Below are 23808 nucleotides of genomic sequence, written 5' to 3'. Positions count from 1 at the left end.
TGGCAAACAAGTCTTCAAGGAGTAGGCAGAAACAAGCACTGGGCTTGAGAAACACTGTCATCTTTGGCAACCCCAGTCTGTGGTGACCATAGATCCCTGCTTCAGGTCCCTCTAAAACTGTATTGGAAACTTTATTTTAATGCTCCATAGACATCTATTGATGTTTTGCTCTATATACTGCACCGAGTCTAATATAGTTGGCTTTGCAAGAGCTGGATGCCTTGAGTTCAGTGAAAATACTTGCATAAGAGTAGGAGCACATGCTATTTAAGGCATTATAATGATGTATAGTCATCCCTTTGAAAGAATGAATATGGCCTCAACATTTGTTTAGATCACAATTTTAATGTTTAAAAACTATAGAGGTAACAGAGATTATAGAACTTAATACACTTTTTTTTTTATTTACACACAGAAACCGAAAAACTGCATCATTTATTTGGATATGAGCAGCACAAAGTATGGTGATGTTAGCAGGAGCAAAATATTACCAATGACTGACTCCAACAATCTATTAGAGACGAGCTCATATCAAGCGTACATCATTCAAACAGTATTGTTTATACTGGATCTGGGTGAGCCTTAACATACCCTGGGACACTAAAAACAGGTTTCTATAAACAAGTTAAAGTTCAAGTCATGTGGAAAAATACCTTTACAGTTTATATTTTGTTGGCTATAACACTGAAAACAAAACGTACACTTGTATTAATTTGAAAAGCTCTGTAGAAGTGACTGCATATAGGTTTTTTTCCTCTAATTTGTGCTCATGGTGAAAGCAAATGTTATTTCAAGTTTCATTTTCATCCAAGACCATAAAGTAAACATGGAAAAAAATTACAATTATTTTTAGATGCATTTCTCAACCTCAGTTTTTCAGCAGTCCTGAAAAAACATGTTTCTGTGCTTTACCAGCGAGAAAGTCCATTCAAGACTCTTGACGGAGGCACTCTCAGGACATACACAACCTTCCCCTCCCATCATCCTCACCCCTGGACATGCAGCTATCCCATGACCAAAATGCTGGCCTCTGTCCATTCATAGGGTAGGGTGTGCAAGCAGTCCCCGGCTGGGGATACTCTCATCAGCCTCAGGTGCTAGTGTTTTGGTCGTATGATAGCAGCGTGCCTGGGTCTACGGCGGAGGAGCAGCTGCAAGGCTCTGCAGGAAGGGAGCTGGCTAGAAATGGCACCAAGTTGCTGCCCATCCCTGGCTTGTAGTACTTTTTTTCTGAACTACAGGCATTTCTGGGGGCTGAAAATGGAAATGCAGAAGTCTTGCCCTGACTTCTGTTTGTACTAGTTGGGTAAATACATGCCTGGATACAACATGGCATAATGCTGGGTCAAACTGCTGGCTGCAGTTTGCTCTGGTTTCTGCATAAAGCCTTTTCAGCACTTCTACTACCACCTGACCTCAGCTGAGGAGGTAAGAGGTACCTGGGTACCAAAGGGGCCCTTTACAAGGGAGATATTTTACCCAGCAGAAAGACTGGCTAACTTGCTGTTGAGAAAACAGGGAGTCATGCACTGGAATTAATCCTAGCGATTTCACTGGACCTTTTATTTCTGTTTTTCTTGTTACATTAGCAATGTAATTTCAAGTTTAGGATTAAACTTGTGAACTCTTGGGAGAAAGGAAAGGATATACATTTTGCTAAGTCAGAAGCTAAAGTATTTGTATTTCTATTAAAATTATTCTTAATATGCAGAGCCTATCTAACACTTCTATATCATAGGGGATAAACAACTGCAAAAATATACAGCATCCTATTTATTTACAATATATATATGTACATAAAAATGAAATTTCCTACAATACAACACAACTGCATAGATTTGTCTTCAGAAACATAGGCATGTGTACAATTTGTGAATTCTAGACCTTTCCAGCCCTGTAATTTTTATTAATTCATTCTCTTTTTTTTTTTTTTTCACAGTTTGTTACAGAAATCCTTACATTAGATACAAATAAAACATTCTTTGTGTAAATTATAGGAACTAAGGATCTTCCTGACACCAAGGGCTCTGGGGAATTGTTTAAGAAAGCACCCTGGCACCAGTCAATAAAGCCATCTTGTGGAGCTGCTGATGGAGCTGAGTACATTCTGCTGTGCCTTTCTCCTACAGGCACTGGGGGAGGACGGTAGGACTGGAGGTGGGAGACCACCACATGGAAAGAGTTTTATTTTGACCAAGATGCTCTTTAGCCTTAATGTAAGGTTCAAGCAAAGAAATGTATTTATTTAAAGATAAGCTAGAGATACCATTGTTACTGTTAATATCAGAGAGCTGTGGTGCTTATTCATTGTAAGGCAGATGTACAGACAACCCATTTATTCTCCTACCTGTATTTGCATGTGTGACCTACTGCAAGTGGAGCACAAGCTATGGGTCAGTATGTGGCTCAGGAAAGCAGCCCTCGGGAGCAGATGGGGATGCCCATCCCCTGACCTCGCAGGATGAGACTGGCCATTCTGCCCTAGGCTCGCAGACGGGCCAGGCACTGCTCAGTCCCTGTCAGCCCTACAAAGTGTCCGTGCCGGTCATGGATTTGGCATTGGCCCTCTGACCAGGAGCAAGTGTCACCCAGAGAGGTCACTGCTCCTGAGATACTGTTCCCAAATAACAATTCACTGTGTTTTACTTACTAGGCATGTTTGCCATTGGACAGAGAAGGGCAGCTGTATTCTGCAACTGTAAGAGTGCTTTAAGCTCATGACTATTTTCTTTGCAATATGCTGTGGACTAGGAGAGGCAGCAAGGCTGTCTTTTAAGTGTAGGATTAACTCCTACAATCTTATTAGGAGGCCCTGCTTCTAATTAGTCCTTCCTTGTCCCTCACCAATCTATTGTTGCTATTATGCAAATGAGAATTTTAAAGTATTTTGTTGTAGTTATTTGGAGTAATTTTGCATCCAGTCTGACATTTGCAGTGCTCACAATAGTGATAAAACTCTCTATGAAAAGAAAGCATGCTACCACCTACTAAGTAGATACGGTACTCTGGATCCTATTAATTTAACAACAGAGAAACTCCTACAGCATTTCACTGTGCTCTTAAAATCCTAGCTAAAATGTGGGACTCGTACATTGTTGGCTACAAGTTCACTATTCCAAATGAACTGAATAACAGCAGTACATTTTACAGATAACCTCATACAAATATTGTCATCCATCACTGATGTTGACAGTTACAGCAGGGTCTATTGCATTCTGTTAAGAATGTATAAACCTGATGAGAAAACAAAAAGCACGTTATTTCACGTTCATTACCACAGACATCAATAAACACATGATTCCTTTCCATAAATATCTATAAATATGATGCCAGTAAATCAGTCTAAGCAAAATTCCCTCTTTTTTTTTCAGAGACCCAGAAACAAAGTCTGTTTAAAGACTCAATATTTTGGGTATCTATTTTTCAGTATCTCAGATATGCTTTGATGGTCCAGTACATTGGGTAATTTCACTCTATGCACACACCCAGCTCATTCTTCTCCCTATTTATCCAGTAAAACTCCAGAATACAAATAAACTGAGAAAAAGAAGGCAGAATAGCAAAGAGGAGACAGATGGGTAGTAATGGAAGAGATCTGGGAAGATGCAAGGAGCAATCAGTCACTCAACAGCCCTTCAAGTCGAAGGAAGCTGGGTGCCAAAACTCAGTGGTTGGTATTTTAAACACGAGACTGCGGACTATGGGGGCAGGGGTGGGGGCGGCACGGGTGGGGGAGGGAGGCGTCGCAGTTGTGACCTTGCTGGGACCCTGTGCAGCAGATCAGACCTCTAGCTCATACCTGGGTACTTGAAAGTTGCTCACAGGATCTCCTCTCTCACAACCTCACAATGCAAAGAGCTGCACTGCTCACAAATCAGTAGTAGAAGGATAAAGGGAGGGAGGAAAGCAGGAGAGCCCTGGAGCATCTTGAGGATAACACTGTGCAGTGTTCTCAGGTCTGAGTTAGGTTTTTTTAGGATAAGATCCAGAGAGATTATAAGGCACCTGAAAATGTGACCCCAGCAAGCTGAGTCAGAGAATGGAGTGAGATGCTGGACTCCTGCTGCAGTGACCACGGAGGGTTGGGTGCCTGCAAAAGAGGTGCCACAAACTTACATCCCGAGCTGGGAAGATGCCTGGAATGAGCTGTGAGGAGATAGGAACCAAGCACAGGTTCTTCTCTCCAGAGCTTGACCAACACCTGGGCTCGTAGGCTATGGTATGGACTTCTCTGTGAATACAGGCAGGGATCAGTCTCGTAAAGAGACAGTGCAGAGAGAACTGGTGACCTACACCACTGCAGGCAAGGGTTTGAGACAAGCTGCAGGAGAGCACAAGTGACCTTAGCCCAGGGGTCCTGGGTAGCTCAGCAGTTCGTGCCTTAAATGCTGGGCTGAGGGGTGCTTGGGGGGCAGGATGCCACACCGGAGACCTTGCTCAGAGCCTGTGAGTGAAGGTCTGAGGGGCCAGGAGGAAGACAGTAAGGGAACCCTGCACTGGAGTCTAGCAGGTCACTTTGCCCGGAGGGAGGAGGCTTCCAATTTTGTTCTTGCTGCTGGGCTACTCCAAGGACTTGGGCAGCCTGCGGAGTCCACTCTACCTTATTTCTGGACCCTGGTGGAGTATCAGCAGAGCTGGGTACCTCACTGCCTAGGCTGAGGTACAGATCTAGAAGTCTGGGTTTAATAGGCTTACTTTCTGCAGCATGAACATTCTGCATCTCGATGCCCAAATTCCAAGGAAGGCCCCAAATTAACCTCTCTGGATGTTACCTGTAGAAACCAATTTTCAAGGTCCTGAGAAGTGCTCTGTGGTCTCAACTCTCAGTGACTTCAAGCCATGTAGGACAAGGCAATGGCAATTGAGACTATTCAATATCTCACAGAAATCCCAAGATCCTGAATTCTACATCCCTAACCTTAAAAAGAGCAAGCTGCAATGACAGGTTCCCCACAGCTGATGACACTCTCCTTCCACAGTTACAATGGGAGTCGGAAATGAACCAGCTACTGGGAACAAGAGGGTCACTGCATACTGACAGGTATGGCTCGAGCATACCGAGGGCATCACTCAGCCCTTGGGTGTGATGCGGGGCTCCCTTTAGACATTGGTTCTTTCAATGGGAGCCAGGTTCATATTCTGAGACACTTTTGAGCTCACATGGTGAATGACACAAAGTGAACACATTTATGCTGCTGGCAGTGCACTAATAGAAGATGTCTGCTCAGGATGGTTAACAATCACCTGCTTAGCGTTTGAGTCTCTACAAGTAGTTCTCTACACCAGCTCTAAGGCAATAGGCAAATGCTTATTTTGTGGACAACAGATGCAAGTTACAGTGTTGCTGCTAGTAGTAATTGGATGTCTTTTATGGAGAATGGATGAGAAATGTAAATGAAACATTTTAAATATAAAAAGTGTTTCTGTTTAAAGAAATGTTACAGATTTCAATTTCCATTAGAAATCCAGTAGTTTGGCAGGGTGAGTCAGATCCTGCTTCTGCTGCTGTCAAAAAACCCGCTGACTTCAGTGGGAGGAGCGTAAGATGCAAGAAAGGAGCCAGTCTCTACAAGGTATGTACAAATGAATCCCAGAATGGAAAAGGCATGAGGTATGATTATATGCGTAGGTTTTGATCAAACTGGAGCTTGGTATTTTTTTTTCTGAGAGAAGTGGGGCATGAGTAAACGGTTTAATGCTGAAGAAAATGCAGACTTCCTATGGAAATCTCCGAGCGTCTGCAGCTCTTCAGACTCAAGTACTCATGGTCTGGGGTCAAGTCTAGTTCTGGTCAGGCTCCAGCTGAAGTGTGCCAGGGGAACGGTGGCTGATGGTGGTGGCTGTCCTCCTCCCGCTCCCTGCACCCCTTCACGAAGACACACACACACACACACACACACACACACACAGGTCTACACCCAAAGCCATGAAAGGGCCAAGCCCTAAAACTAACTCATTTACCAGAACGTTAGAGAGAAGCACCAGATTTAGGACCTACGCTTATACAACACTCATTTACACTCTCGTGGTGCCTTTTGTGCCTGTATCCAGAGTGGTACACTTAACCCAGTGAGGCAAATGGTGCACAAAACAGCAACAGAACAAATAAACAACAAACCAGATGCGTACAATTGGAGAGCAGAGTTTTGGCTAAAAGACAGGGGTGGGGAAGGGTGTGAACTGACATCACTCCAGTTGGTATTGATAACAACAGGCGCTGCTGCCCTAAAGGAGCGGAGGTTATGGTTGAAGGGCTAAGGATAATAACAGAACAATGCAATTCATGGGTGGAAGAGGGGATACAAATTAATTGTGATGAATTCCTATGAACAACACTCTAGATAGTCTCACAGACAATTAACACAGACTTAGTGCTGATCTGATAACTCAGTATTGGGGGCAGAGTGATATGCCTGTTGGAAAAAATGGGTCTGTTTTCTGCAAGAAAATACACCCATAACAGTATTTTCAGTACTGGATAATCATTATTTGGATTTGATTTGAGTAAACTCACAAAAGATGGAATAGATAAGAGAACGGATGGTTGTGATTTTGGTGTGTAGCAAACAGGGGTGTCTTCTTTTCAGAAAGAGGTGAACTTCAGTGGCCTTCGGCACTGCCTCCTGATTGTACCCAGTCATAGATGACCAAGGGAATGCTCACTAGGGAAAACATTATCCCCAGTGCCAAGAAAAGAGAAGCCTGGAACAAAAAGGAGAGAAAATTAATGACTAAAAAGAAAAGACAATTAATTCAAGTATGTTAACTTCTCCTCTTAAGGAGATTTACAAGGTGATGTATCAAAGTTATCAACTAAAATGGGATAGCATTTCTGGTAAAGACCAGACCCATAGATAATTAAACAGATTAGCATCATTAATAATTACTCACTGAACACCAAAACCAATTTTTTTCTTCTTTCAATTCAATTCTTAAACACCGATCATCCCTAAAGAGGATTAAGCGAGTCTGTTTTTAGGACCAATTGGCTCTGCTCTTTTCAAAGCCTCATGGAAATAAGTCTACTTTTCCCATCGAATACATGTCCATCAAAGTTCAGCTCTTTTGCCTTGGGGTCTGTGGATGGAGCCACAAGTGAAACACGGGTTTCCTGCCTGCTCAGAGCAGGAAGGTCTGACCTTACGATGCTTCCAGTACACGCCCCATTAGACTGGGAATACAAAAAAGTGTTGCATATTTTCAGCTGCAGCTCTTCCTGGGGCTCAGGAAATCTTTCCAAGGCCCATTCCCATCTGATCATGCATGCCAAAGGGCTAACATTTCAGCTGGCTGCTTCTGGGGGAAGAACCCTAAGTCTGACTCATTAAACCATAAGAAATACCACAAACAGAGAGCTTTGCACGCTTTCTGGATCTACACACTGTAATGGAGAAAGCTTGCTGGGCTGAAAGGTTTACTGAAGCAGGCTGGAGGGGTACCCACACCCTGCTGACAGCTACGGATGCTTGCAAAGCTGCTGCTTACCAGCCAGGGAAGAGCTCCTCACCTGCAGAGAAGGGCCCCCTGGAACACAAGGTGCCCTCCATGGTACGGCCCCTCTACTGGGTAAGCAAAGGAGAAAGGCAAGCATGGCTGCCAACTGGCTGAAGCAAGGAGGGAAAGTAACGTAAAGAAGCTCACACATATGTTCAGATTAGGTACGCTTTGCATCTAGCACATTATAAGGAATGACAAGACAAAAGCATTGCATTGATGGGAAAGGAATGCATACCCAAATCCTCTGAGTCAACTTTGATCCATCCTGCTGTGTAATTTTTAAATACAACGATGAAGGAAGAATGAAAATCAGCATATTGGCAGAAGTGACCCCTGCAAAATTCAAATAAATGAGTTTTGTTAGCTGTCAGCAACAGCTGATCATTGTTGTTGCTGATTAGCAACAGTCTTTTATTGGTAGTACAAAGCCAGGATACTGTACCTACAACTCCGAAAATATCCTTCATGGTTGGGATAAAAATGACTAGCAGGTTGATGATAACCAAAAGAACAAAAGTAACCAAAACATGACGGCATAAGTCAAATTTTGTTTTTCTAGCCAGCTCAAATAATGATGAACGCACCTGTAGGAAGAGAGAGAGAGTTCTCTGTCAGAAATAGTCTATAAGGCAATTCAAAGCTTCCCAGGTTTATTTTAACGGGTTCTTCATATGACATGCTGCATAGTTCTGTCAGAAATTCTGGGGTCTCTGATGCAATATCCTTTGAAATAATCCTTAAAATTAACTTGATATTTCAAAACTGCAGTAGGATATTCCTCTCTTTCCAACATGCCTCTTGGGATCCTTCTGCACTTAAAAATGAACTTCACCTCTGAGCTTGCTCCAGAGAAGTAACGTGAAGAAAGAAGGGGCCCTTGTGGTTTCAGTTTAAAACAGATTTAAGACCAAAAGTGACTAATTTATTTCCTGTAGGGGGAACTTCTCCAGAAGTTAGTGGGAGTCTGGTGTGGAAAAAGACTGATCCAAGCTCAAGCTCTTTTTGTAGCTGCAACATCACTGTCTTGGCAACTGCTGGACTGTGGTTTGAAGAAACACACTGTGTAGAGATGTTACCGACTTCCAGACCGTGTGGAGCTTTTTACTTACAGTGAAAAACAGCACCGGCACCGTGAGTATCACCGCAACGATCACAGCCAAGCGCACGGTCAGGATGAGGATGTCATCTTTGCTCTGGTACTTGTGAAGCAGATCTGACTGCACATTGTCTACGGAAAAGACAATAAGGTGAGTGTTCTGGCAAACAGGCAAATAGTTCACAAAAATCATTGCTTAACAACAGCCTTCTTGAACAACAAGTGATTTATCTGCAAACAAAAGAGTATGGAATGAAACATTCTGAGTTAAAACAGTGCTTTGAACCAAATCCTAAAGACCCCATTATTCCAGATTAATCCTTTGGAGGTCTGATTTAGGAATGCATCCTAATTCAAGACAGCACATGCCTAAGTCTAAGGTAATTTTCACTGTAGGAAAGACAACAGTGAGACATACACGAAAGCTTGCTTACAAATAATACATATATAAAAAAATAAGTAAAGTGAAATAAGCTATTTCTAATTGGTTCCATGGGCTTTTTTTTTAAAGTTTCAAATGATATAAAAATAACCACATGCACTGCAATGGCTGAGCTTAATATAAACTACAAGGTTTTGAGCTAAATTAGTCTAAACAGCAAATAAACTTCCAGCAAAAAGCAGTGTCCCTGTTCTCAACCAAGAATAAAGCCTATCTCGGGTCAACTCTCAGCAGGACATTCTGACATCTGCACTCAAATCCCCTGGCAGCTCCTCTGAGGGCTGCCCTGATGTTTTTTTCTCTTGAACCTGCCATCCCCGTCACAGTGCCTGCAGCTCGGCCCTGTGCCGGCCGGCGGCCCCAGCGGCCAAGACAAATCACAGAGGGGTGCCTAATGGGGAGGCGTTGGCGATATTTTAATATGACCTCCTGCAAAAATGTTTCCTTGAAGCTGTGATAAATAGTGCAGAGCAGGTCTGTGTGTGCTAACCAACAGGAAAACCAAGTTGCTGAGGGACCTAAAGGGGCATCTGTTTAAGTGCACCACAAAACATACTCGCTGCCCCTTTTTAGGCTCATGTTTTGTTTCTGCCTCTAATCTTAGAAAGCTGGTGGTAAAACATAACAGCTCTTAAACTGAAGTCCTTAAAGGGAACTCGGTGGCCACATCTAATTTAAAATCTCTGGCACTTGGTAAAACCTCATGTATTCCTGGAGGCAGAGGGATCTGTCCTGCGGCAAAATGTGTGCGCTCCCCCAGGACACTTTTCTGGGGAGAGACCACTGGTCAACACCACCTATGCAGTGCTTGAATCCCCACCAGGAGAAAGAAAATGCTCTCCCACCTCCCTGCAGATTAGGAGTGGGGTTTTCAAGCCGGGCACATGCACAGCTTCTGCGACACAGAGCTTACTCTGCTCCTGCAAGCACAGACTGCAACTTCTGTACCGCTCACGGACTGCAGCCAGGTAGGAAGTGAAGGGCAAGGCTTACAGTTGAAGGTCTGTTTTCCTTTCAGCTAGATACACCACAGAGCCCAACCACAGTGTGACCTTTTAGGGGAAGAAAAACACCTCTTTTCTGTAATTCTGCAATGTAAATATAGTCATCACTGCAACACTTTTGAGAACACAGCAAACAGACAAGTATTACTGGTGTAAAGAAGAAATGGCCACAATAAAAATGCTGTTCTTACCCAGGTAAGGGTAGAGAAGAGGGTTAGAAAACTGTAAGTGAACATATGAAAGGTAAGGTGTTGTCAATCTCAAGGGGAAGAAGGATCAAAGTAGAGGAATTTTATACTCCCTTGGTGTCTTTTTTGCTGCCTGTCATGGCACTGACCCTTGCAGAAGCCCCAACAGAGCCGCACAGCTTCCGCCCGCGGGCTCTTGGCGCTGGGTAGCAGGGACACCTGATGCGGGGAGAGGCACATGAGACACCCCAGGGATTCCTCCACCATTCCCCCTTGGGAAGGCCAGAAGGACGCAGCCCCTACCTCCTCCATGGACTCCAGACCCTCGTCCTTGAGGGGTGTGGGAGATTCCCAGAGAGGAGCGCCACGGATCTGCCTCCTCAGATCCCTGGGGCAATCACATCAGAATCTCCTCCCTGCCAAAGCGAAGGGGTCCATGCTGATTTACACCCACTTGCTCCCTGGGGCTGCTAATTTGATGCATTTCTATGAAAATGTGTTAAACAGGAGCAGTTGGATGAGAATGGCTGTTGCTGTTGTCACTTGCAGCGTATTTGCGGTTTTATTGGGAAAAACCTCAAGTTACTTCAATGCATGCAGACTCAAGGCCTCATAATCAGAATGAGAGCCTGAGAAAACAAATATGAGATAGGTACACCTTTGAAAAAAAATGCCACATTTCATATTTACTTATTTTCTTTCTCTTGCAATACATGGCTCACAAGGAACAGTATCATGAATGAGGAGATTGTAACAAAAAGGTCACTTGGAATAGGGTGGAAAACACTGATGACCTTTTGGTGACTCTGAGGTAAAAGGCAAACATCAGTTTTGTCATGTGTCTTGTAACCTCTTAATGGTCCATGGAAAAAGGCTTTTACTTTTCAACATTCCTGTTATACTGGAACACAGGAGTAGCTTCCTGGGCAACATTCATATTTTATCCTACTTTACTTAATAATTGTGCCTTTAGGGCATACATGTTGTATCCTTTAGCAATACAGCATAATTTGTTTGTTTCTAACTGAATTGATATGCATGAAAAGAGACAGGGTGCAAGTCTGAAACACTGAAATAACCATCCTTTGGCAGCTGAGCTGGGACAACACTCGAAGCTTCCCCACCTTCACTGCCAGTTTATTTAACCAAGACCTGAAGGGGTCAGCTGTAGGGAGACAGGGAGAATATTTGGTCCTTTGCCTCTAACATGAAAGCGTCAATAAAAAAATGAAAAAGCTGTGATGGCTGATTTGATACTCATTTCCTAGGACCTGCTCTCAAATCTGTCTCATTTTATGCAGATATGCACACTTCAGTCATTACCATTGTACACAACATTCAGCTGAGGACCTTGGAATGAAAATCTTAGTGGGGCCCAGCTAATCCCCAATTCTGTTAAACAAATCTCTCCCTCATATTTTGAATATGCCTTTTGCAAACAATACTTTCACTTGTGCCTTTCATCCACAGGGGGAAAGGAGGAAAAGATTTGTACCTCCGTATGAAAGCTTTAAGGAAAATTATTTGAAAAAGTATTTTAATATAAGTGGATGGGACTTTCTGTTCCAGCTGGGATATGCTATTGATTTCACATTTATTCCCTTTCTACTTTGATCAGTAAAGAACTGCATACTTACCGTAGAAAGTCAAATAGCCAAATATGGCAGTCATAAAGTACATCACAAACATGGCAAAAAATGAGATATTTGAAACCAACTGCATTTTTTTCTGTGAACGGCTGGAGAAAGAAGAAAAAAAGAACACATAAAAATGTTTGGGCTGGATTTTTCAATAGCTGTTTAAAAATGTATTAAGTCTCTGCATAAACATATTAATTCTGGGAAGACTCACGAATGCATTTTCATTTGAAACAGGAATTCATTGACAGCAGCACAAGGAAGAGAAGGGCTGGGGAAACAGACCCTACTTGGGGCTTAAGTCAAGAAATGGTGGGTCTGCCCTGTGGCTCTGGTCACTGTCCATACCCACTTAAACAGAATGAGGTGAAGCTGAGAGGAGAGGGACGGCCTTTAAACACTTCAGTAATTAAATTAAAAGGTCAAAATAAAGCAAAAGTAAAATTGTACAGAGGGAAAAAGAAAACATTCTGAATGTTTGCAGAGAAATATCTGTGTCCTCGTGAGTAGAAAATAATGAATGATGCAGACTACTATAGACCTGTAAAACAGGCTAAGTGTAAACATTTCATTGTTAGCTATTTGTTCTGAAATATTCACACTCCAGTACCTAAACTTAAGACTTTTAAATCCACACAGGGATGCCCTAAATAGGCACCTGGGAACCTGCTGAAGTCACCTGAAACTCAAAGCACCCAGCAAGTGGCTGGGACCTGAGGGCACCCATGAGTCTGACTGACCCTGACCTCTCCCATGGTGCTCCCCCCATGGCCCAGGACCCCACTGCAGCCCCCCAGGGCTGCCAGTGATGTCGCAGCAGGGCTGGTCTCCAGCTCCCCACAGCCCTGCCCAGCCAGAGGTGTCAGCGAGTCAGACGCACTGGCAAAGGTCTTTTAGTACGAGTCTGAAAGTACTTTTTTTTCCTGGTACCGCAACAGATTTTTAGTTTCACTGGGACAAATGCCGTTAGCTGAACACACGCCTCTCTCCTATGCCAAATAACAACTGGCACAACTTGGCTCTCCCCAGGCTGCCGTGTACTTCCAGCGAAAAAATCCCAAAGTATGCATTATCCTCAACTTCCCTCACCCCCGCCCCAGCCGCACGCCTGGGAGGCCAGATTTCCTAGCTGACAGCCACGCTCGTTGGCTTGTTGGGTGTTACTAAAGTACATCTCCTCCGAATGGCATGAATGACTCAGAGCACCTCTGCACTAACATTTTCCATGTAAAGCAGTTCAAAACAATTAACTGGGAAAAAAAAAAGAGAAAGGCTTACTCTTTAAGTTCGCTGTAAATCGGGAGGACTGATGGATGACACACAAATGCAAAAGCAATGGTGGGCAAAGCGTACACAGTCTGTTTGGAGAGAATTTCAGAAAAGAAGTTAAGAAGAAGTATTTCCCCCAGAAGCGTGAAGAAATGATCCATGTTCAACTACCTCAGCTCCCAACTCTCTGGACCCTTCAACCAAACATTGAGAGCCTTCAGAGAAGGCAGAAGACCTGTCAGTTAGCACGTATTTAATGAAATATGGAAAGCAGTGCCCTTTCAACGGGAGGACAAAGTCTTCACGTTGGTCGTGCGAGCACAGTCCTGACTGCTCACAGAGTGCAGCGCTGGACACCACGTGGCTGCTGGTTTTGCTCCCTGGGATGGGTTTCCCTGCCCAGATACTGCCACCGTTACTAACACACCGTCACGCATAAAGGGGATGTATGGTGGGTCACCGCTACGCTACCCTGCCTTGGCATGGAGAGGGGTGCGCACCCATGGTGCTAAGGCTGAAGTCCTGAAGAGGAAGCCCATATCCAGACTGTAAGAAAAGAGAAGAGGAATGCAGAACTTACAAATAAATGTATATTTCAAGGTACCAGACTGAGTCCCTTCATTTCCCAGGCCAACAAAAGGGCTAGGAGGGTGTGGAGGGAGCATGCTTTTCCTTGGGGAAAGAGAGAGACTGTTACGTCACCAGGAAGCGCAGGAGGCCTCCAGGGTGGACCTCACCCCCTTCTCCACCAAAAACCTGAGTGGGTTTCAGTCCTCAGTGTACAGCCAAACTTCACAAATGATCTCAGCGCCCAGGAACTTCCATTCTCCCCAGGGAATGGGTATGAGCAGAGATCACACGAAAAACAGGTCCTCCTGCAAGGACAAAATGAGTCCATCCCTACATACAGCTCTCCTCAGCCCTCTGAGTTCTGCTCACACTGGCCAGAGGCATCCCCTTCCCACAGAAGCTGTCCTGGGCTACGCCCCAGGCCTGACAGTCAGTAAACACACTGATTGGTCTCCAGAGGTCCTTCCTCACCCAGGCCTGTGCTGTCTCCTCTCCCTCACTCACAGCATGTTACTGTTGTGGAGTCTCCATCCGAGGAGATATTCAGAAGTTGCCTGGACATGGAGCTGGGCAACTGGCTCTAGGTGGCCCTGCTTGAGCAGAGGGATTGGACCATCTGACTTCCAGAAGCCCATGCCAACCTCAGCCATCCTCTGATTCTGTGAAACTGTCTCTCCTCTCACAAACCAAAGTTGCTAAAATGATTGGCAAACTGTTGGCCCCGAGGGCAAATCTGTAGAGTTCAGTTCCACTGTGCCTAATTCAGATGGACCAATCCTTCTGATAGGTCTCCACTGGCTCTGAGGCATGTAGGAGAAGGCTGCCCTTCAATGCTATCTAAAATATACCTACACTTAAGCTGCTATTGCACATCAAGTTAACTAATTCTTGGTCTGTCACACCAGATCTGGGCTGATGGCCACCCCCAACTAAAGAAAAGTGCTCAGACTGGCTTCCTCAACTGAAGCTGGTAGGATGAATTTAAAAAAAAATTAATTTTTGCATACATATGCTATACAGGCGCATTACCTATGAATGCAACTGCGACACCCTGAGGACCCTGTTCTGCTGGATAAGGTGCTGCCTAACGAGCAGTGCGCCCCAGCACAGCTGACAGGAGCAATCCTCCTGCTCTCACAGCTACAGCCAGTTGCTCTTTTGCATTCTCTTGGCACAACTTTTCCTGCAGCTGTGTGGCGATGGAGGAAAGCATCCAGCTGAAAGGCAATCAAATTTTTGCTGGATTAGCTTTCAGCTGTATCGTTTTCACAATCCAGTTCACCATATGGCTATGGAAACACGTACCCTGTCACAAAGAAGTGGTTTGTGTGCAGAAGGACAGAGGGATTACTTCTGGGTTTTGGATGCAGGAATGGCTTACTCAGCCTCTGCTGAACTACAGCCTAAAGGCGCAGTTGCAGTACAGATAGTAGAAGAAGTGGAAAGGAAAACTCTCCCAAAGAAAGCATTAGTTGTCCAGTGGTAGCTCGGGCTCAGAGCCTTAGCACATCTACTACCAGGGCAGAGCAAAACCGCAAGGAGGTACATTCAGCACAGCATCTCCATAAGACTGCGCGAGGAGACCCACTGCGTGTTCACCATCAGAGCATGAGTGGAAGCATGGAGGATCAGGCCCTATGTGGTGCTGATCGGATTAAGAACATGGGGTGTAGGTGCATATATTATGGGAATTAAAAATAAGTATTATAAAAAGAAACATACCTTGGAATTAAAGATAACATACTTTGGCTTACACATATGTTCATGTGCTGAGCTATTTGACAGAATAGATGATGTTGCATTTAGCTCCGATCCGCCACAGGGAATTTGAAACTTCTTGTAAATAACCTAGAATAAGAGCAGAGGACAGCTAATTGTTAAAAATAATAATAAAAAGCAAATTAATATTAAAACATCAGAGAAATTGTGAATATCCTATCAAGTGACTCTCATCCAACAAAGAAAGCAAAGTGAACTTACCACTACCAGGAAGAATACCATGCAGCTTAATGAAAATCCACTGGTATAGCCAAGATACCCTGAAAGAAATTAAAAGGAAATCTCATACAAAATTATTTTATTAGCCATATCTTGGTTTTTACTTCGTTTTGCTGCTTCATGAAAAGTTTAAATGTATTATACATTTAATATGTATCATGAGCTTCTGGAAGGACAAAAGCATGTCCTCTTGGTGTGGGAGTCTCCCATGTTGCAAGCCTCCCGGCTTTCAGACAGACCTGAACTTTGCTCTGACCGGTTTGACTTCCCAAAGGTCACCTTTACAGCAGTTTAACTAATTTTACATTTGAAAGGGTCTGTGATAATTGAAAATGTGCAACTGCAATCAGAACGTGACCCAGATTCCCTGATATGAGCCATCTCAGCTGAGTGCTAAAACTTGTTACGTGGTTTTAAAAAATACATTGTGTACCTACTGGCATCTCTGTGAACTCAAACACATTTGAAAATGCAATCTTCTATACACATCTTACTTCAAAGTCCAATATCTCCAATTAACCCCACCACTAAAAATTTTGATGCTGACAGAAAAATAAGTTATTTTTTGTAATCTCACAATTTGTGAACTTATTTTTATGGGCTACACATAAAATAGAATTGCCTTATGAAATGAATACCCTCTTAACTATAATTTTAAAAATCAATTTCCACAACTGTATGGATGAAGCTGGTTTATACTGAGTTCAACCGCTGTGACAATTTAGGCCTACTTGTTCCAAGATGTGCAAAACACAGCTTATTCCTGGACCAGGGAGGCTGCTTAGATTACAATGAGAGGACTTTTTTTTTATTACAGCTGAGTTACCAGTGTTGCTGTCAATGGCATGATGTCTGGGGTCCTTTATTTTATTCCCACAAAGGCATTTGCATCTTACCTAAGTTCTTAAGGAGACATAAAGGGAGGATTATACCAAACGTCACTGTGACAACAAGAATCCGCCCATCCACGTACCATGCCCTGCACAAAACATTAAAAAAAACCCACCATGAGCACACCTTAAACCCTCTCTGGTTTTCCTCACACTCAACCATCATCCTCTTTGTTTGCTGCAGTTACAGAGCTATCTTTGGTCTTACCCTACAAGCTCCTACAAAAGGAGCAATGGGGGACACATCTAAACTTTGTAGACTCATTAAGTATTCAGCCCTTAAAACTTCTCTGACTCAGATGTGACAGTTTTTCATAGTCACTAGACAAAATATCATCCTACTGCTGAGATCAGTGAGTGGGACTGCGAGGCAGAACAACACCCTCCGTAACCTGATATAAGCCACCCTGCCAGGACGAGGAAAGAGCATGCAAAGGGCCACACATACAACACAGTGAGGCAAGGGAGGCCACTGTGATTTGTTTGCTAAACCACTCGGGCACGTGCCTGGAGTGGCAAACCAAGCTCCTACAGGCTGGCACACCCTAGCCAGCCCAAGGCTGCATCTCCTTCTAGCAAAGTGCTTTGAATCCTGGTGGAAAGCAAGAAAGGGGAGAAGGGACAGTGTTAGTGACATTCTGTATGACCTATTTCCACTGCTCGGTCCAATTTAGTATGAAAGCCTGAGGAATGGGATCTCTACCTTCTTCTTGTGCACTACAGCATACCATACAACCCAGTACAAAGGATATTTACTGCTATAAAGAAACACCACCCTCTATTAAAGAAGCTGGTAAATGTCAAGGAGTGGTAAATGTCAGGAATCTAAGTGTAATATTCTGCTGTTGTCATATGCTAGTATCAAAGAATTTCATACTATGGACAGTGCTTCAGGGGCAAAATCCTGTAAGATGCTAAGAACGCAGGGAAATACATAATAAACTTGCATTGTTCCCAGTATCTTCAAGTGTTGCCTAACACTGTAAAAGATTGGATCCTATGGTAAGAGGTTTGTATAAATCACAATTCTTCATGAAAATCTGGTGTGCGAAGAGAGTAACTACTGATGACTTAACGTTTCATTTCCTATCCATCCTCTTTTCCTTCCCAAAGTTGTCTTGGTTTTTATTAACCCCTGAGATATTCCTGTGAAAATCTACTTTGACAAACCTAAAGAATATCCAACACTTAAGAGCTTTTATAAACATATGCTTAAACTTACCTACATAATGTTAAATTCTATAATCTCATCACCAACATTAATACAACTTACGAAAAAGATTCTTCTTTTCCCATTAGAAACTTTATGGCAGAAGGCAGCTCATTTTTGACTATGAAGAGATAGCTCAACATTGCTGGAGGAAGAAGAAAGTCAGTTTAGAAAACAGGTAAGATGTTTTGCAGAACAAGTACAGAGAAGCATTCTGAAACTTTTCACACATCAGTGTCTGATGATAGAAGACCCTGAACTATAATTGACTGTAAACTGATCATTTGGTAATACAGCATTTTTAAAGGGCTGCATGCAAAGTGTTAGCCACAGCTATACTGAGGGGCATGAAGATCCCAAGATGTTATTGAGAGGATGAACTGACTGGTTCGTAGCTGTAACATTATTAAGATGTTCCTGTGTTTTGTTTTTCAATATCCCTCATCTCCTTTACCTCCAACATTCTGCAGAGATGTAGATCCAAAGACAATCATTTTCCCTGGGGTACCAAAGACCTGCTCACCCAGCTTTTCATACACCATGCAGCCTGAATGAAAAGAAATGAGAAGAAAGGTAACAAACGCAGCAGTGAAAGCCGTTGAGTTGGAACACTTATGATTCCTTTTCCGCTAACCACCCATCTGTGCAGCCATATCTGCCCTTTGCAAGCAAATAGAGAGCTCTTTTGTAATTACTAGTGCTGAAACTTATGTAGGAATGTTTTATTGACGTCTATAAATGTTATCATTGGCTACTGGTCACTTTTGAAATTGAAGCTCTTAATGAGGCTATTACACCCCTTTAATAAGTCTGTCTATACCCCTAGTGACATGTTAAATTCTGGTATCCCCATCCTGGCATATTAGGGTTGCACCCACAATGAGAGTGACGTAGAAAGCCTCCTCTCCAGACAAAATTTGGTTCAGCCGGATCCACAAGTCAGCACTGGCAGCCTGGCCACAGCAGACACAGTACTGTGATTCTGCAATTTTGCTTGCCTCGACTAAACAATCTAAATGTGGGCAGCCACTGGTTTACAGGATGATTTACAATTTCTAATGACGAAGACTTAACTTGTGAATTCTCAGTGTGGTATGGTTTTGGTAAAAGCAGAGAAAGGTGTAAATTATAACTAAAACTTCTTCTAAAATATCTGTCAAGCTTGAGAAACTCCTCTATTAATTGGTTCGTGTTTCTGTTAAATGTTTTTTCCTTGGCTGTGATTTAGGCTGAGAAGAAGACTGGACATTGTGAAGATGGTGAGATACATGAGAACAGAAAGAGAAATATTGCAGATGTTACACTGTACAGAAGATTTTAAAAATGCATCCCATTGTTTGGTTTTCTCTATATTTCCTTATAGCTGACATTTCTGCTTTGAAGCTTGTATAAAAAGTAAGTTTGAGCTTAAATGTACCAGTAGCATAAAACCAGGGCTTAGATTTTGGGAACTAACAGGGCACAAATGTGTCCACAATTAGGCATACGTACCTAATTTATTAGGTAGTTGTTGCCATTATACATGTGTGTCCAAATCACATATTAATATATTACCATGTTCTTGTGCACAGATAATTTAAAAAATCTAGCTTCAGAGATTGTTACCCAAGGAAAGAGACTCTTGGACTTCAGAGCACAGTGACATTTAACACTGTGGGTAACTTCTAATTTCTGTGTTTAGAATATATTTTGCTTACAGATACACTTCTCTCTGTGGAGGAACTGTTCCCTTTTATTTTCTTCTAGGGAACCTTGTACTACACCACAAAGGCTATTAGGAACTTCACACTAACCTTTAAGGACAAACTGTATTTTCATGTAAGCTTCACCATAGGCAAAGATTCATTATATTCCATTTGCAATTGGTTTTGTAATGCAAAGAAACTGTATGAGCTGTTCCTTCTAGCTCACTGAAGACAACATTTCATGATAGCAGAATTCACTCTTTGTCCTAAGTTTTTCTTTTTACAGTGATGGTTGGATGCTGTTCTCCATTGCCATGTCATAAATGCTTGTTAATTCTGGGCTTCTGACTCAAAATGTGTTAGGTCTTTCTATTGTATCAGCAAAGTGATAGAAACTCTGTCTTACACAAAGAACCTGGCCTTATTTGAACTCTTTTCACCTCTTGTTCTTTATGATTCTACAGAAATGGTATAATAACATCTTAAATTACCTGTTTCTTTTGAACACACCAACAGGAGATATATTGAATAAATAGACAGCAGCGTCACTGAAACCAAAAGCAGCCTACAAAAGAATGGAGAATAAACTACTGTAAGAGCTGAGCTCTAACATCACAATATTTCATGTTAGGTCATATTCCTGTTGACTTCAAGATAATTTTTGTACTCTTCTGACAATGAAAAAAGCCTTAAAAATACATGTGATTCACATGCTGTTTGCAGTTCTACAACATCACCGTGGAGGCAGAAAGCCCTACATGCAGAGGGATTCAACCAAGCAAAACTTTGCAGAGCTGCAGAGCACAGCCTGTCAGTGAATTACACCTCCCCATATTGAAAGAAGGAAGAATAAAGATGTTTTATCAGATAGGAATTAAGATTTAATTAGAACAGGGATGAGCCAGGTATGTGCCTCACCACTCACTCTATAAAGCTTTTTTTCCTGGAAGCAGAGTAAAAATTTCAAAGGGAAGTCCTCTATTTAAGGACTTGAGTACGAAATGGAAGCATCTTTTCCCAGGACATGTTTCATATGCTACCAAAGGGGAGCCCAAGTGGCTTTTTATGTGCCTCCCAGTGCTCAAGGAAGGGGAAGAGAAGGGAAATTAAGGCTCCATTGGCTTCCCTTGGGAATAAAGGCAGAAACCAAAGGCTTATACTCTGCCTAGGTAGAGACTGGTGTTCCCTCACTGATGTCACTCCTAGTCTGCCATGATCCATAATTTGACTTCATGTAGAAGAATTGCAGGAAGTAATGACCAAATTGTTTGTGTAGGGAACTTGCTGGCACAAACGATAATTAGTCAGTGCTGGGGGCTATGTGGATAAAACCACATTTGCTCATTGCTCTATGTCTTTAAGCCAAGCACCATGTGTGCCTTCCTGTCCAACACTCTGACACACAAAGACCTGATGATGTTTTCATGATGTGTGTGAAGAGCATTCAGACAATCTGCTGGCAATTCCTCTCTTTATTATGACAACTACCCTCAGGACACTGAGAAAAACAAGCCTAAAATTTAACAGAAAACAAGCTGCTGCCATAGACAGCTGCAACACATCTTTTTCATAGGAATACACAAAAAGAACAGGATGAGAAACCTCCTCCCCTCACTTTTTTATTATTTTAGACTAGAAATACTTTAGTGCCAAATAATAACCCACAAGTTTCTTGGGGCCAGAGGAGCAGGGAAAAACATAAAGAGGTGATAGGAGGAACTGCTCTTTTGCCAACAAAGATTGATGATTGACAATAACAACACACTCTGTACAGCCCAAAGGGTGTTTCTCTTCGAGAAGGTGGAGAAGGGAAGGGAGATTGTGCTGGCTGAGGTCACTCTGCTCCATTTTTCACAGATTTGCTAAGCCCTGCTCCTGCCCTGTGCTCCCTGCAGAGCTGTTCCGCCCCTGTCTGCCTGCAGGCATGGTGCTCACAGCCCCCAGTGCTCCGCTGCTGGGCTGACTCACTCCCAGCCCCAAATGGCTCTGGCTCCACATGCCAGCATCAAGTCTATTTTATTATTAAAAGCTCCCATTTTTCAGGCACTGAGCTCATGGAGCCTTTGCAGTGGTAAAAATAACACTCCCAAGCAGCCAGGTATTTATCTGATCTGTTGTCCTTAGCTCCCCATAGGGTTCTTACAGAGACACTTGGCATTTTCATTAGCGCTGTATGAAAAACTTATTTGTGTTAGGACTGCGGTATGGACAGGGATATTTGCGCCAGAACCACCCCTTGGAAAGGAATGAAAATGTCCATGCCACTCGCTCTGCACAAATTCAAAACAGAAGCAGGGGAGCTTGTGCTGCAGTCCCAAAAGCACTCCCCTAATTTTATTTTGCCTGCTTTTAAAGAAGTGCTGGCAGCTATGCAAGCAACTGGCACATGCAAAAGCCACCTCCCCCCCAACAAATCTAGAATAAACAGTTTAGAGCAGGGGACTGATACAGTGCTGGGAAGAACAAACTGTTCCTGTGATGCCACTGCTGTTTGCTCCCAGCTGCCACATTACCAGATCAGCTGAAACACGTGCTGTCCCCAGCCCTCTGTAGAGTTCCAGGATTTGGGGCCGGAAGACCTGTGAGGCTCGTGCAGTCACCTGCCTCATTGCACAGAACAGCTCTGAACACTCATAAGGCACAGGGTGCAGAAGAGCATGGCAGAGCATGGGGTTTGCCACCGTACAGCCTCCCACAGGGCCAGTCTGCCAACCTGCCCTAAACCTCTGGAGGAGTTAGGCTGTGGCTTCATGACTGTTTCCAGCCAACCCTAGCAGAACGAGCTGCAGAAAGAAGTGTGAAACTTCAGTTGTAATCTCACACTATACCTCATCTAACAAGCCCCTGTGACTCAGCAGGGGTTTTCAGATATTGTGCACTGCCGGGCTAAATGCAGGCTGAAGGCACCTTGCACTTGGCTGGCCCGTATGTCTCTGCAACACAATCTATCACTCTGGTCCTGGCTCTCCAGGATGAAACCACAGGAGCAATGAGTGCTCCTGCCATCCCTAGGTGGCCTGGTCCGTCTCTGACTTTCCAAGCCTTTTGTGTCATCTTTCTGTAGCAAGGTTTTCTCCCCTTTTGCATACAGGAAAGGATGCTTTTCTTTGGTCTAGGCCAGTGGTTCTCAACCTGTGGCCTGCAGACCCCTGGGTGGCTGAGATGTCGTCACAGGGAGTCTGTGAAGGCTTAAAGCAGGGGTGGGGAACGTCCAGCCTGGAAACATTTGATCTGGCTTGTGGCAAGCACTGCACCTCCTTTTCCCACAGCCCCCTCCCCTCAATGCTCCTCTCATACTCAAGCCCCCCCTGCTGCCTGCCCTGATGCGTTAGTATATTCAGTGCTAGTATGGTTGGTGGGACCCACTTTAACCAGGCTTTTTTTCTCTTAAAGACATTTTCTTAACCCAATGGCCCTCTTTAGGGCCACAACGGGGCTGAAGTCTGTTCCTCCAAGTGGTGGCCCTGGACCCGTAAACAAAAATATATGGTGACTGAACATGGACAAACAAGGGGGGAAGTGAGAAGAATTGTAAAAACTTTTCATCGAATTTTAATGTAAAAATTGGCATCAAATTCAGAATTAGCATGTTAAAATACCATAAAATGGGCTATTTGAGCAAGAAAAGTGTTGATGCTATTATTTTAAATTCATACAGAAACATTGCAATAAAGATATTATGAGTGTGTCCATTAACAGATTAACTTATTTCCCCTTCTCTCCAAACTTGAAGATCCTTCATGAGAAAATTGAAATAAACATTTGATGTGGTCTAGCACTTTAAATCTTGAATTAAGTCTCGGTGGTCCACAGCCACAAAAGGTATTTAAAGGGGGCCTATGGTGAAGGAAAGGTTGAGAACTCCTGGTCTAGGCCGTAGTTATCAACAATACTGGGATTAAGCTCCTCTGAGTTCCTAGCTCAATTGTTTTGCCTAAAAAGCATGACGCTTTGCTATGGCACTAAGTTATGCAAATACGATGTGAGAATATATACTCACTGTCATGTTTATTTTTCCTATGCCAAGAATATAGGATCTGAACTGATCCAGGTGTGTATGGGAGTGCATACTTCACGCTGCAGGAGCCTAAAAGTTGTGAGAGTGGAAATCAGGCTGAGTCTCTTTTGTTAGCGCTGGAAATGCTCCTTTAATTTTTCTGTCTCTGCTTTCTACTTTTCAGGGATGGTGCGTGCCAATACTGGATAAAGCAACCCAGAAACTTTCCAGAACTGTGCTACTTAAGAGTAATGAATTTAAGTGCTTTCTCATGTGCAAAAAGCAATGAAAGCATTTCCAGGACTCTAATCACTTGCAAAGCAGA

At 43.3% G+C, this 23808-nt stretch overlaps 1 protein-coding gene across 3 annotated transcripts in view; it reads right to left on the bottom strand.

Annotated features, from left to right (window-relative positions):
• Positions 1 to 325: 325 nt before the first annotated feature.
• SLC38A1 (solute carrier family 38 member 1) overlaps positions 326 to 23808 on the bottom strand; it is a 42778-nt gene continuing 19295 nt past the window's right edge. For 2 of the 3 annotated variants that reach the window (XM_074827387.1, XM_074827386.1), the window contains 12 exons: positions 19978 to 20051; positions 18256 to 18348; positions 17865 to 17946; positions 16598 to 16680; positions 15684 to 15742; positions 15426 to 15551; positions 13143 to 13222; positions 11865 to 11965; positions 8607 to 8725; positions 7940 to 8081; positions 7733 to 7830; positions 326 to 6702 (listed from right to left, as the gene is read on the bottom strand). In XM_074827387.1, coding sequence (XP_074683488.1) covers positions 6601 to 6702; positions 7733 to 7830; positions 7940 to 8081; positions 8607 to 8725; positions 11865 to 11965; positions 13143 to 13222; positions 15426 to 15551; positions 15684 to 15742; positions 16598 to 16680; positions 17865 to 17946; positions 18256 to 18348; positions 19978 to 20051 — 1159 coding nt within the window. In that variant the 3' untranslated portion in view covers positions 326 to 6600. The remainder of the gene's footprint in view (positions 6703 to 7732; positions 7831 to 7939; positions 8082 to 8606; positions 8726 to 11864; positions 11966 to 13142; positions 13223 to 15425; positions 15552 to 15683; positions 15743 to 16597; positions 16681 to 17864; positions 17947 to 18255; positions 18349 to 19977; positions 20052 to 23808) is intronic. The other variant, XR_012623595.1, reaches the window with a different exon arrangement.

Source organism: Strix aluco, chromosome 5 (genome assembly GCF_031877795.1).
Source record: "Strix aluco isolate bStrAlu1 chromosome 5, bStrAlu1.hap1, whole genome shotgun sequence".
In the NCBI taxonomy this organism is placed as follows: domain Eukaryota; kingdom Metazoa; phylum Chordata; class Aves; order Strigiformes; family Strigidae; genus Strix; species Strix aluco.
This window is presented reverse-complemented; position numbering and strand designations above follow the sequence as displayed.